The sequence below is a fragment of the Plasmodium brasilianum genome, chromosome 12 (genome assembly GCF_023973825.1).
Source record: "Plasmodium brasilianum strain Bolivian I chromosome 12, whole genome shotgun sequence".
Taxonomy (NCBI): Eukaryota; Apicomplexa; class Aconoidasida; order Haemosporida; family Plasmodiidae; genus Plasmodium; species Plasmodium brasilianum.
This window is the reverse complement of record NC_090125.1, coordinates 2,778,513-2,793,771: the sequence shown is the minus strand read 5'-3', so window position 1 is coordinate 2,793,771 and position 15,259 is coordinate 2,778,513. Positions and strand designations below refer to the sequence as shown.

At 25.6% G+C, this 15,259-nt stretch overlaps 2 protein-coding genes across 2 annotated transcripts; one reads left to right on the top strand and one right to left on the bottom strand.

The window, feature by feature from the left end:
• Positions 1-863: 863 nt before the first annotated feature.
• On the top strand, positions 864-4,814 carry MKS88_004570 (transcriptional regulatory protein sir2b; the record flags this gene model as incomplete). The annotated part of the gene is made up of 1 exon (XM_067217756.1): positions 864-4,814. The coding sequence occupies one exon, from the start codon at positions 864-866 to the stop codon at positions 4,812-4,814; it is 3,951 nt and encodes a 1,316-aa protein (XP_067072153.1).
• A 685-nt stretch (positions 4,815-5,499) lies between these two features.
• On the bottom strand, positions 5,500-13,073 carry MKS88_004569 (pre-mRNA-splicing factor CWF18; the record flags this gene model as incomplete). The annotated part of the gene is made up of 10 exons (XM_067217755.1): positions 5,500-5,972; positions 6,895-6,955; positions 7,556-10,012; positions 11,054-11,148; positions 11,635-11,659; positions 11,819-11,899; positions 12,028-12,173; positions 12,327-12,411; positions 12,652-12,820; positions 13,069-13,073. 10 exons carry the CDS (start codon positions 13,071-13,073, stop codon positions 5,500-5,502), a joined length of 3,597 nt encoding a protein of 1,198 aa, XP_067072152.1.
• Positions 13,074-15,259: the final 2,186 nt, after the last annotated feature.

The following is a 15,259-nucleotide window of genomic DNA, read 5'->3' as shown; positions in this document are numbered from 1 at the left end:
ACGTATGTTTTTCGCGTACTTGTATTTTATGTTTTTTTCCTTTTATACATTTCTGTTTACGTAATGATGTTCTGATAAATCATTAAAATGGAACATAAATCCAATAGCAAGTGATATTTCTAAGTTGCTTATATTAGTGTCCCTTTTTATATAAATATATATAATTTAGCGAAAGATTAAAAGAAGGTATATAACTAATGAATAGTTGTAAAAATACCATACTATTCATAATTAAATAGGCATAAAAGTATCATAATATTAATAATTAAATAGGCATAAAAGTATCATAATATTAATAAATAAATAGGCATAAATGTATCATAATATTAATAAATAAATAGGCATAAAAGTACCATAATAACAATAACTGCATAACAACGTAAAAGGGATATAATATCATTGAATTGTAAGTATATATGAAAGAACACAAAATTGTATTGAGGCTCACTTTAACAGGGAAGCAGCACTTGAAGGATAATGATTTAATTGAATGAATATAATAATATAATGTTACTTCATAGTTTAGTTTATAAAAATAAATTATTTTTTAAAAAAGATACATAAGTCATGTGTACTTTTGGAAAAAAAGAAAAAACATTTTAACGAACATGTAAAGTTTGATCATTTTTATAGAGATGACGATATGCAGATGATATAATAAACTTTTAAAAATTGAATGGTACTACAAATAAATGGAAAGATAAGTAACATATGGAATGTAAATTATTACATACTCTTTTTTATATGTATAATTTTTTCGTCTTCTTTTTTTACGCCTTCTTATTCTTTTTCTTGTACAGCAACCTTCTGTTCAACCACAACCTCATTTGTTCGTTTCTCATTTTTATGGTAAAATGAGCTGCATGAATTATGCATTGCGCTTGTCTAAAAATGAAAACAAAGGTCCACTAGGTGAAAAAGAATATTTTGAAGATGACGAAGAAGAAAAACGCAAAGTAAAAGAATTGTTAGAAAAAATAAAAACAAGTGAATACATTGTTGTGCATTCAGGTGCTGGTATATCTACCAGTTCTGGGCTACAGGATTTTAGAGGTCCAACAGGGATATGGACAAATGAGTCCCGTAACGAAATAAACTACAAAAGAAGAATACAAAACGAAAGGGAAAAGAAAAAGGGTGAGGTAAAGCAAATGGAAAAGGAAGAGGTAAAGCAAAGGGAAAACGAAGAGGAAAAAATAAAGACATACAAGACGATAAAAGGATCATTGCAGGGAAAATATGAAAATTTAAATTATGCCACAATATATTATTCCTCAAATAATAAAGCAGAACCCCAATTTAATGTTATTAAAAAAGAAAAAGTTGAAAATTTTAGTGAAGACGATAAAATTGAAAGATGCTCAGCCATATCTGACTCTTCTCTTGAACATCATAAAAGAAATACAAATCTAAATATGACCGACCACTACAATACCTATATAGATATTAAAAATTCGTTAAAGAGTTACAGTAATGTGGAAGAGGACTGTTCACATAATAGCTCAGCTAATAATGCAGACAAGAGTGAAAATGGAGATAGCAGTGACAGCGCACTGAACAGTAAAAACGTGGACAGAAAAGATAAATCATATAGACCCTATTTAGATCCAAATTATTCATATAATGATAGCAAAGATAAACAATCAAAGAAAAGAAACATATATATTAAGAAGGAAAATTCAAGCAGTAATTCTCAGAATAGCAGTTCATTATCAGATAATAAAAATGTATATATGCATAATTCATCCATTACTGATGAAAAAACAAATATAACTAACCATTTAAAGTCAGATGAAAATTATGTAATATTTGGAAATAGGAAAAAACAAATTATAGATCTTCATTTAGCTTTACCGACAAAAACACATATCATGATAAAAGAATTAATGAATAGAAATATTATAAAATACTTAATTACGCAAAATATAGATTCCTTGCATTATAGATGTGGAACAAAATTTTCGAAAATTTCAGAAATACATGGAAATATTTTCATAGAAAGATGTGATTTTTGTGGTAGAAGATATTTAAGAGATTTTGTTATATCTACAATTAGTTTTAAGCCTACAGGTTCTTTATGTTTTTTATGTTCATTTCCACCAGTAGGAATTTGTACGGACGTCTTATTAGACTGGAATAATGCGTATGAGGATTTTTTTCATTTAAATTCAATCAAACATTCGCAAAGGGCTGATTTTCATTTTTGTTTGGGTTCCAGTTTTTATATTGTACCAGCAAGCTATTATCCTTCCAAAAAGAAATTTGCTAATGAAAATTCATATAGCTGTTTGATTAACTATCAAAAATCGTCTTTATCAAAAGAAGTTAATTTAAGTTTACATTCAAATGTCAATGATATTTCAGATATTATTATTAATGAATTTTCTCTTGATCCATTGTCTGTTAGAAATGCTTTGATTATTGTAGTTAGATGCCAACTAATGGATTTTGATTTACTATGTGATGAACTAATCACAGTTATGAACTCGAAAAAAGACCTAGAGTCTTTACGGGAAGTTAAAGAGGAAATAAAAGATGGTTATAACAATAACACAGAAGTGGATCCATCGTCTAAATTTTCATTAAATAACAATAATAACAATTCAAATCAAGGAAAACATTTTGACCAAGAAGGAAGTAGTTTATTAATTGATAAAAAGGAAACTCTCAATAATTATAGTGGTTATAAGAAAGTTTCTCACGATAGAGATGACAAGTATTTTTATGGTACTAATGGAGGAGATGTTAACAGTAACAATACTGATAATAACAAAAAAAAAATAAATAAATATAATAATAATAATGATACGGACGAAGAGAATTACACACCTTACAATACCATAAGTGGTAACGATGGAACCGTAAATGAACAAAAGTCCTCAAACAACACCCGGGAACAACTTTTTTTAATAAAATGTTCAATGATTAAAAATATTAAAACAGTCTCCTTGGACAGTTTATGTAAAACTTCAGTAAGAGTAGTAGACAGCAATAAAGGCATATGGATAATAAGAACGAATTATTCGTGCCTATTAGAAATAGAGTTATGGTATAATTCTTTTGTTTTATTAAAATTAAATTACAATGAACATAGTACTTTTATTGAACTAAATACATGGATTGTTAATGTGGCCTACACTCATGGTGATGATATTGATGACGTTGATTATTTCAATAATAGCAAAAATAGTATTAGAAGTTTTAGTTTGATTAAAAATAAATATTTATGCCATAAGAACGCGCACAAGTTCCTTGACGGAAATGACTGTTATGAAAGCAAAAGAGCGCAAAATGAAAATAAGTATGGGGAATTAGAAAATAATAAGGATTATAATAATGACTACGATAATAGGCATAATAGTAATAATAATAATGACAACAATAATAACGATATGAGTGAAAATTATTCGTGCTGTGAGAATTGTAACAAACCTCGTTTGGAACATTTTCAAATTTCCGAAATATTAAATGAACATGTTCATGTGGGCTATAACCCAATTAACATCCAACCAAAATCAAAAGTTGAACTGTTAGCAATATTAAGTAATTCTAATAAAATGTACAATTATAATAGTTACATGCCCTTTGAGTTACCAAATTCGATTAAACTGTTATATAATTTATTTTGTTTAATAAATAAGTCAAATAAAGAAAAAACGAACTATACACGAGAGAAGAGAGAGATTGATAAAATGGAAGTTTTTATAAAGAGCCTTTCCCTTTCAAAAAGTATTAATATATATACAAGTAATTTTATAAATTTATTTATTCAAAAGCAAAAGCTTTCTTATCAAGGTCATTATACATTTAGAGAGAGAAAAAAAAGAAAATTAAATGACTTCAGCTTGTGCTCCTCTTCCGATGAAAACAAGGAGGAAAAATTTTTTATTTTTTATGATCTTTATATGAATGAATATAAGGATTTGTATAAAATAAAAATTAACAAAGACCTAATCAAAAATAATTCATTTAATTATCGATTAAAAAATAGCTATTCAGAAGAAAGTAATATAATAAGACACAAACAAGATTTAATAATGCAGGAAGAAATAAATAAATTATGCAAAATAAATCAGTGTTCTTATATAAACGAAATGAATATAACGAAAGATAAAGATTTTATACAAAATATTGAGGAGTCGAGTTATTCAGATAAATCTTCTACAGAAAATGAAACAATATATAATAGTTACGGAAATTTTCGTAATGTGTACAACTGTTATAGCAATGCAATAGCTACCGAGTGGAATGATAATAAGCTCAGTTCTGAAAATTATATGCAGAAAAATAATAATTATTATAGTAGTAGTAATAATAATAGCATGCCATATGACGGGAAAGCTATAAATTCCGATATACTGCAAAATAATTACATTGGGCAGAACTCTTGTGCCGATCATTGTAAATTGGCAAATGATAATATATCTTATAAAGGAACTGTTAATAATCCTCTGGAAAAAAGTTATATTAGCACAGAAAATAAATGTGAAGACAGTGATTGTTCCTACTCACATTTCTTATTTTGCCCTACAATTTTAATAAGTAATAAACATAAACTTGGAGAATTAGTATCTAAAATACCCAAATATATTAAACCTCAAAAAATATATACTCCATATAGAAAACTTATAAGGGATAAAAAACATTCGAACACACTGCAGAAATGTAGAAATGAAATATGGCACGAAACATATAATGATCTAATAAATAACATAAACAAAGAGCACATTATTGATTCTACCCTGTACAAGGAAATATGCTATTTTCCTCTTTGGCTTTTGAATTATATTAACGATTTATTCGAATGTTTATAAAAAATGCACGTAATGATATACACGTGTATGTATATATATATGTGTGAGTGTCATATATATCTCAGTGAAATTTTTATTAATTAAATATTTATTTATTATTTTTTTGTTTTTTTTTTTTTTTCCTTTTTTTTTTTAATGTCTCAAAGAATTTCGCATGACGCTTTCTTTGATTTGTACTAGTTAACTTTTTAAAATTTTTAGCATATAACATATGTTTCCCATTTTTTTATGTAATAAACCACTGTTCAGCAAAATAATTTTATTCTTTTTATTAAACAAAAAGATTATTAATTTCCATTTTTCAGCTTCACAGCTGGAAATAAAGAAACGCACAAAAATTTTTTTAAATTATATATAAATAAAATAAGGTTCATTTGAATAACCAAATAAAAGGATATGATACAGAGCAAAATAGTTTATCCATATTATAAATATAACGTAAAGAAATTGTGTACAACGTTTAATATGTAATCATAATAAACTTCATAATATGGTGAATCACCAAAAAAAAAAAAAAAAAAGGTGTAAAAATAATGGAAGGAATATAAGAGTACAAAAATAATGAATCAAAAATATGTACATAAAATAAAAAAAGACATAAAGTACACACGAGAGCGTAAACAAAAGGGAAGAATATGGTATAGTAATAAATAGCGCTGTGTGAAAACTTAAAAAGAGAATGCCCTTAATCTGATTCGTCCATTACATCTAACTTATTGAGTGTCTGATGTAGAAGATGACCCAAGTTGTGGTCATTTTTTCGGTCAAAGTTTAATGTCATACTCGTATTTTCCTGTTCGTCATTTACGTTGGACGTTTCCTTATTATTTTTACTTTCATTTATTTTCCTTTTAATTAATTCTATGATCGCTTTATCCGTTCTTTTTGATAATATATTTAATTTTTTCTGTAAATCTCTTTTCAAATCTACATTGATATTCCTAGCATTAATTTGATCAAGGATATTACCCTGGAATGCATTTTTCAATTGTTCATCTAATTCTTGATTTAATTTCACTTCAAATTCTTCTGTATCAGGACATGGCACACAACATTTCTTAAGTTCTCTATTCACAGGAATGTAATTATAAAATTTCAAATTATTAAAATCTTTCATTTCCATTTTTTCTTTACCATTTCCATGCAACTTCAAACAAACTAAATTTCGTTTAATTATATTTATATTTTTATTATTACTTTTTTAACTTTTTCAACAACCCCTTTTTCGTCATTTTTTGAAAAGGAGTGAAGGAAAAAAAGAAAAGAGAAAGTTGGATTGAAGATACATTATCTTAAATTATATATATGTATATATCTTATATATAGAGAGAGCCAAATAAGCCATTTTTAGGTAATAACAGCACATATAATATAAAAATTTTCTTTTTTCAATCTGTTTTAGAAGTATAAAATGCTTTCCTACTATTTTATCAATAATTTATTTTTAAATGATATTTTTTTCTTTTTTACATCTTTTTAAAACAAAAGTAAAACACAATTTTTTTCTTTTACTTTTTTATTTTTTATCGAGCAGAATTAAAATTTTAGTGAGATGCAGAATTTTACATGATATGATGTGAATAAATAATATATATATAAAATAAAATATGCACAGATTTTTATACGAATTAATGAAGATGCAAACAAATATTGGTACTGAAAATGTATTATTTTCCAAACAAATTGATTGACACTTTTATCCGTCGTTGAATATATATTACGAAGTATTTTTTTTTTAATAAAAAAAAAAAAAAGTGTAACAATTTTTTATAATATTACATAAATAAATAAATATATATATATATATATATATGTGATGTATACATGTACCATTTAAGGCGTGACATAATGATAGCAAAAAAGCTAAAATTAATTGTACCTACATTAATTCGGCGTTAAAGCATTGAAAATATTGTACGTTAAAAATCTCACTTTTTTACAACTATAATAATAATACTTTTCATTATGGCTACGGCATAAAAACGGTTAACATTTAGTAGTATATATTTGAAGACAGAAAAAAAAAATTTAACATTATTTACGGGACTTAAATATTTTGTTCATGAAGTTATTAATTTACTAGCTAATGATGCAACGAAATTTCGGTTATAATATTGTTCATATTCTATATCAATATTCTTCTAGATTAAAAAAAGAAAGAATAAAAATATTTCCATGAATTTATGTAATGTGCAGTACTACTACCTCGTTTACATGGAAATGTGCATATAAAGTGTAGTTTTATAGAAGTTATATTATTAAAATTATGTCTATACGTGAAATTTCAGAGAAATGGAAAAGACAAAATGTGAATGTTTTATATGTTCATATGTATCTACATAAGTATACAATCGTGGTAGCCCGTTTTGCAGAAAACTGCCATATTTCTTTTAGTTTTCCATATAAGTGAGGCAGACGTTATAGGGAAAAAATGGGGTGTTCATAAAAACGACGTTAATATAAAAAACATACTGTCTACAAAATGTAGTCATGTAAAAAAATACAGTAAAAAAATTTTTTTTAAAAACGGTTGTGCTGCATATTAAAAATAACTATTATAAAGTAAAAGAATTGAACATATAATTTTTTAACAATTTAGGAAAAATTGCAAATTCATAAAAATCAGCTAACAGTTTTTCTTTGTATATTTTTGTATAAATAGAATATACTATTGTACAATAGCACTTATAAACATTAGCATATTAATTATGCAGGAATAAAAGTTGTACGGATTGGATTACCGTATTCGTGTTTGTAGAAATTTGTACTATTTTATTTTTTGTTATATTAACTTCAGCGCTAACTTTTGTGTACTGCTTAGGTTTCAAGAAAATGTTATTTATAAATACTTCACCATTTACTTTAATTGAATTTAATTCTTGTCTTCCGGATGGGGAGCCGATTTCTATAGATATGTAATACGTTCCTTCGTGTAATAAGTCAATTGACCAAGTATTCAAAGTATCACAAGCTTCATTAATTTTACATTCTAAAGGGAGGAATGATATACCTGCATGTGATAAATCTTTTTTGTCTAAATTTTCTGACTCTATTGATGTAGGTAATTTTTCCCAGCCGTATTTAAAATTTCCATGCACTTGTTTTTTCATTCCACTATCTATGAGCCAATTTAATGGTTTTGTTAATATGTTAACATTCTTACTTCTAAAAAAAATATTAATTTCGTACTGATTTTTTTTTTCTATATTAATTTGCTGATTTTTTGAGTCTATACATGGGATACCATAAAAAGCAATATTTCCACCACTCTGACTTTTTGGATCATTTACTTTAGATATAACAGCTTTTATCGTTTTTGTTTTTATAGGTGTCTTCAGCTTGTAATGATGATGTCCTAAAGATATTGTAAACGTTTCAGGATTCTTCGTGTTAGGAAAATATAAGGATAGTTCTGTAATTGCATTTTCTGTCGAATTTAACGTTTTGAAAGTAAATGAATATATATCCATATCGTAGTTAAAATTGATGCTTACATATTGTCCTAATGATTTATTTGAAGCTGTTTTCCATGTTGAATATTCCTTTTCATGATTATCTCCACTAAAACCAGCATTACAATCAAATTTTTTGGATTCATAAGAAGAGGTATAACAAGAATTAAAATAAGCTGAATTTGTTAGCGAAACTGCTTGTATATATCCTCTACAAATGTCTGTAGATCTTAATTCCTTTTGTTGCATGAATATAAGAAATGGCGTTGGTTTCTGTAATTTTATTATTACTTCTCCCTCGTAGTATTCAGACGAGAATACATTATATATTTTTTGTTCAGTTGCGTTAGTATTTGCTTCTTGTACTTGATATATGGATAAGGTCTCTTTCGTATTTACGAAATTCTTTTTAGATACATCGTTAAGGGGAATTTCCTTTTCTTCCTTTGGTATAGCAATGTAGGCAGTACTGTATGCATTTATTCTGAATCGAATGGTATTTTTATTAGGATCAGACAAAGTACGGATAGCTTTTGATCTTTCATAAATAGTAGGGATATCAGTAACTATGAAATCTAATGAATTCATAAAAGCATACACCCCATTTTCAAGGAAAATAATTTCATATTCATTACCTCTTAGTTCACTAATTCTTAATGGGCTGGTTACGTTACCTTGGAAAAAATAATTTGTTGGAATAATTTCCTCTACTATATTATCAGATTTCCAATATATAATAATATGAGCATTGTCAGGATTTTCATATTTAATACTACTTAAGTGAAAATATTCTATACGAAATTTGTATTTCTTTCCTCCAATTAATCCTAATTTTTCTGAACTAATTTTATGTACCTTAGCATTTATTTTTTCGATAGGAAGAACAGATATTGGTTTCATCTCTTCTGATTCATCTTCTTTTGGATATGGCATATTACTCACTATTATTGGAGAATTATCCAAAAATATTCTTACGCCACAGTCATGTTCAATAGTTATAATATAGTTACCTGTTTGAGGAATTTTTAAATATCCATCCCATCTAACAGAAAAGTGTTGATAAGGAATATTTTCTATCGGTATACCTGTATCCCAAATATAATTTATATATTTATCAGTATTAATTGATACAGGATATCCTGAAAAATAAGCATTGTCATAGTAGCTACCAATTAGTCCATCAGCTCTATCTTCAACAGCATATCCTTTTAATACAGAACAATTTTTTTTGTTTTCCAGAAATGCTTTTCTATTCTTGTCTACTTCATCTTCTAGTTCATACATTTTGGTTTCTGTATCACTAATAGATGATGCTTGTAATAATAACTTATTTATATTTCTACTCGATATTTTAGCTATGTCATTAATTTCTTGAATTTTCTTTTTTAATAACTCTGATGTAGCTCCACATATTTCTTGATATTTCTCATATATACCTCCTAATTTCTTGTGTTCAACATCTAATTTTGTAACAGCACTACTTAACTCATTTGATTTCGCTTGAAAAAATGTTCGAGCTTTTGACCTTACAACATCATAATTAATTACTCCTTTACAATAATCCCAATCTCTGTTACCCTTGCCTATTAACTGGACTTCTACATAACACCAATCTTTTCCAGTTATTCCGTTAGGATCCGTCGCTTTTGTACAGTCTGTGTATGTCTGATCATCTTGCACAAACGCCGCAGCGCATAACCGGCCATCCACTGTTTTCCTGTGTTGTTGACGGTATTCTGTTAGTTTCTAAAAAGAAGAAAAACTCTTTCGTATTTCAGAAGCTGATGCCATTATGTACATATATATATGCACACGAATTATGAATCACTGATGTACAAGAGTAAAAAGAGCATTTAAGGCTTCAAATACAAGTATTTATAAGTATCTACATATATATACACATATATATATATATATATATATATATATATATATATATATATATATATATATATATATGCGTGGACGTACGGACATTTGCACGTATGCATATTTTAGTACTTCCACTTATTCTTATCTGTTACTTTCAAATTTTCTTTATCATAATTTTGAGAATAGCATTTACATATAAGAAAGGACAATACAAGAAAAATAAAATGAACAGTTTCCATATTATCTTACCCCCACTCAAAATATATACAAAATTATCTTTTTTCAAAAGCGTAAAATAAATAAATAACCTCTATTCTTACTTTACAACATTAAAATAAATATAAATGTTACAAAATTAATGATGCAATGCAATTTAAGTAACATTATAATTATGATAAAGAGCGTGCAAAAGAAAAAAACTGGACATTTGTATGTGCATAATATGTTATTACAAAAGAATGCTTATAATAATTAAGACAATAAAGAAAAGAAACGGCAAATAAATTCAGTAAAATTGAAGTTTCCGCACAAGGAATGAAAATGGTGCTTTAATCTACTTCAAGTTTCACATTTCATCTTCAGTATATATATATATGTATATTTTATTTTTTTTTTTTTTCTTAATAAAGGATCAAACATTGTTCGGTCAGGAGTTCTTTTGCACTTTTTCAACGAGGAAAATAATTCATTGCACATGTTTTATTGTATGCTTACAGTACACAAATGTCATTATGAGTGTATTTGTCATATGTTAAAATAAAGATATGTCTAACATCATTTTATGGATATAAAATTTGCCGGTTAGTTTATCTTAATAATTTTTTTTTTTTTTCATAACTTCTACAGGTCGGGAAAAGCTTTAAAAAGGTCTATTATTTTCCCTTGTAAAATAATACAACGTGTATGTATGCTAACGATTATTTTATTACTAACTACTATTATAAAATTTATACAGAAATAAATACTTCTAATATTCGTTGTAATTTTATTATTATTGAAAATATGGATGTCTACTAAATGGGAGAATTTATAAATAATATGGGAACTCTTAGCTTTTTAATTTTATATTTAAAATTAAAATATTGTAATAACTATAGTATATATAAATACACCTTTTCAATTTTTTTATTTGTTATTCGAGTTCATATACATATATATATATTTTTTTTATTTGTGTATGGGTGTGCGTTAATGGAATGATAAGATGATATATAGCATTATAAATGGAAAAAAAAAAAACAAACAATATTAATAAAATTTTATGTTGTAACAGTAAAAAAAGGGGAATAATATAGGCAATAAATAAATTCATATATATATATATCTGCATATTATATTGATATACGGATAAACAGATAAATCAAAACATAATTAGATAATAATGTCAATAGGTAAGTTAATAAGTAAATTAACATACAATTAGATGCACATAAACGTGCAAGAGTAATTTCCCAGATATGGAGGATTTTACATTTATAAGTCCAGCTTCAATTTACTTCCAACATCCATATGTGATATCATCTACATAAAAAAAATGTATATATGTGTTTACATGCCGGTATACACATATATATATATATATGTATGTATATGTATGTATGTATATGTATATTACGAAAGGTAAAAATACTATGTAAATTATTCATCAATATACACTTGCACTGTAAAGCAAATAATTACATCTTTAAATTCCTCAAAGGAAATCATCCCATCCCCATCTTTGTCTGCTTGCAAAATTGTTCGATCAACTAGCTGCTGTAACTAAGAGAAGTTAAGAAGAGTAAATAAAATAGTGCTTAAAACAGCTACTGTATATAAAATACAGTTTACATTTCGAATTTTTTTTTCCTTATATATATTTTTTTTTTCATTCAAACAAAAGATACTACCTGTATGTCATTTAAATTATTCCCGATCATCATTTTCATAACGGTAAATAACTCTCCATTGGAAATCATTCCATCTTTGTTTATATCATAAATGTCAAAGGCAAATTTTTTCTTTTGGAAATCGTCAGTACTTGACGCTAGTTTTGCTATAAAAGGAAAGTGGTAAAAAAGACGTTTATATAAAAATAACGTTGTGAAATAAACATATAAATATTTGAAATTAAAAATATTTAGAAGTGTATTTTTAAACTTGATAATAAAATAGTATTGATTAAATGAAGTGTTATTTTATCATATACTAATGCCAACTAAAAATTCAACAAAGGAAACTTTTCCGTCTGAATTTGAATCAAATATTGATATAACTCGTTTTACTAATGGGTTCTAAAATATATGTAAAAATAATTATTTATTAATAAACTCATCATATGGAAGAAGATAAAGAAGTGGAAGAAAAAAATGAGGAATAAGAAAGAAAAAAAAAATATTACATTATTATAAACAAAATTATTTTTGGTCTTGAAACACTTTGATAGAATACAATCATAAAAAAAAATTATTTTTATACAAAATCATGAAATAGTTCTTTTTATATTTCCAAGAATAATTTTCTTTTCTTTTTACATCACTTATTTCAGGAACATCAAATAATTCATTTGGATCTAGCTGTCCGTTCTTATTTGTGTCAAGTTCTATAAACCTTTTGTACATTTTTTTTATATCAGTTTCACTAAAATTAGCTGCTTGTAATAAATCCTTTTGATCCTTCTCAGATAGTATTGCTTGTGTGTTTCTACGTCAAATTTGTAACGAAGAGAATAACAAATATGCATATACATAAATAAATAAATAACTAAATAAATGTATATATATATATATATATATAACAAATTTTACGATGCTCACATCAATATTTTAACTCAAACAAATATACTATGAATTATCAGGTAATTTTAATGGTTCCTTTTTTACACCAATCTTTATTGAGTCTATCAAAGTTTTTGTTTGTACGTTTGTGTATAATTTTAAATATTCACTCACCCCATATTTCAGTTTCTAGGTATTCATAGCAAAGTTTAACATAAAATTCAATTAAATATAGCTCCAACTCTTCTTCAATTACTTCTTTTAATCGTAATTTTGGAGTTTTAAATATATTATGTACTACCTCCGAATAAAATTACTAAGACAACTTTATAAAAATGAAAATATAAACATTCTTGTAAAATTTCCCGTGTAATTATAGTCTTTTAAAGTTATATAAGTATGTTCTGAAGGGAATATTCTTCTTTTTCCTTTTTGTTATTATTATTGATATATTTCCTCATGACCCTTTTCTCCTTCCTAATATGAAGATTTACTAAGCTAAAGTAGGCCGGATGTACATAATATATATACATATGTAAATATACTCACATCCGCTTATATGAAAAATCGGGTAATTAAAATAGTTATTATGATTTTATGAATTCCTTGAACATAGCTATTATGAGTTTTATCAATAGGAAAATGTAATATATAATAGAATTTTTACTTTCTGAAGCTAATAAAACTATTATAATTTATTAAAAACTGCAATATAACTGTAAATTAAAAGTACGCTGAAGTTTCGGCTTCTAAAATGTTGGACTGTTTTAAAAAGATATATTACATGTAGGTATAAACTAAAAATTAATGGAAAATGTGTATTGTATTGAAGTATCACACAATAACGCTAATAATTCTAACTAAAACTAAGTTCCAATAAAGATAATAAAAATAATCGTCAAAACATTAAATACTTCAATTTGATAACATATGTATATACATATTTATATATGTATACATATGTGTATGTATATATATAAAATGGTCATTACTAAATAGTAAGAAGGGCTATTGTTTTTTCGAAAAATGCTTCAATGTGAATAAATTTTTGTTGCGCATTCATGCACATTCGAACAAAAAAGAGAGGTAAAAAAAAAAAAAAAAAAGTGTATTCAAAAAAAAAAATTAATCATAAAAAGAAAATGAAAAAATTGAATATGTAATAAAGCGAAAAAATTATGCATATGAAAAAGCGAAGAAATTATGCATATGAAAAAGCGAAGAAATTATGCATATGAAAAAGCGAAGAAATTATGCATATGAAAAAGCGAAGAAATTATGCATATGAAAAAGCGAAGAAATCATGCATATGAAAAAGCGAAGAAATTATACATATGAAAAAGTGAAGAGATTATGCATATGAAAAAGCGAAGAAATTATACATATGAAAAAGCGAAGAAATTATGCATATGAAAAAGCGAAGAAATTTTACATAAGCAAAAATAAACAAATTGAACGTAGATAAATATAAACAGATTAAACATATGAAAAAAAAAAATGAATTAATAACGATAAACATCAAAGGCCACTTTACATTTTAACAGATATAGTATAAGGAATTTTAACTTAATTCGAACATAGTAAATTTAAGCTTTATAACCATTTTATTTGTAAGCTATGTTTTGTGAGAGAAGCATAATAAATGTTACTACAACAAAAATGAATGTGTGTGTGCGCCAATTTTTTACATATTTTAACATATGTATACACATTTATTTATTTTTAACATTTAAAAACAAACAATGGCATTAAAAATGTTAGCTTAGAACGGCATAAACATGTGTATTAAGCGTTAGACAATATTAATAAATAATAAAAAACCTAGGTAAAACATAAATTTTTATTGTTCACCTTAAATGTTCCTTTCTTAGAGCAATGATCAATATGCTCGTTCTAAGTATATATATATATTTGCACATACATGCAAATACAGCTAAGAAAGTATCACGCAATACTCCTTTAACCAGTTGAATAGTATCCATTTAAGAAGCCATAGAAAAGTTTAATGTGAATACGTAATGAGCATAGACTATTTTAAAGAAAAATGACGTAATTACTTTTTTTTTTTTTTTTTTGTTTTTGTTTTCCGTATGTTCTATCATTTCTTAAGTACACAAGATTATTTATTTTACATAGTTTATTTGGAACAACAAATAAAAAAAAAAAATGTAATACGGGTATAATGCATATTAAAAAAGTTAGAAAACTTTTTGGCCTATAAAATGATTTTACAAACCACATTTGCTTCTACTTTTAATTTTTGTAATAAATGAAGAAATAATAAAAATTTTGAGAAAAAGACAAAATTAAATCAATAATTTTTTTTTTTTAAACCTAGTCTTTTTCTTTTTATTCATTGTTATTT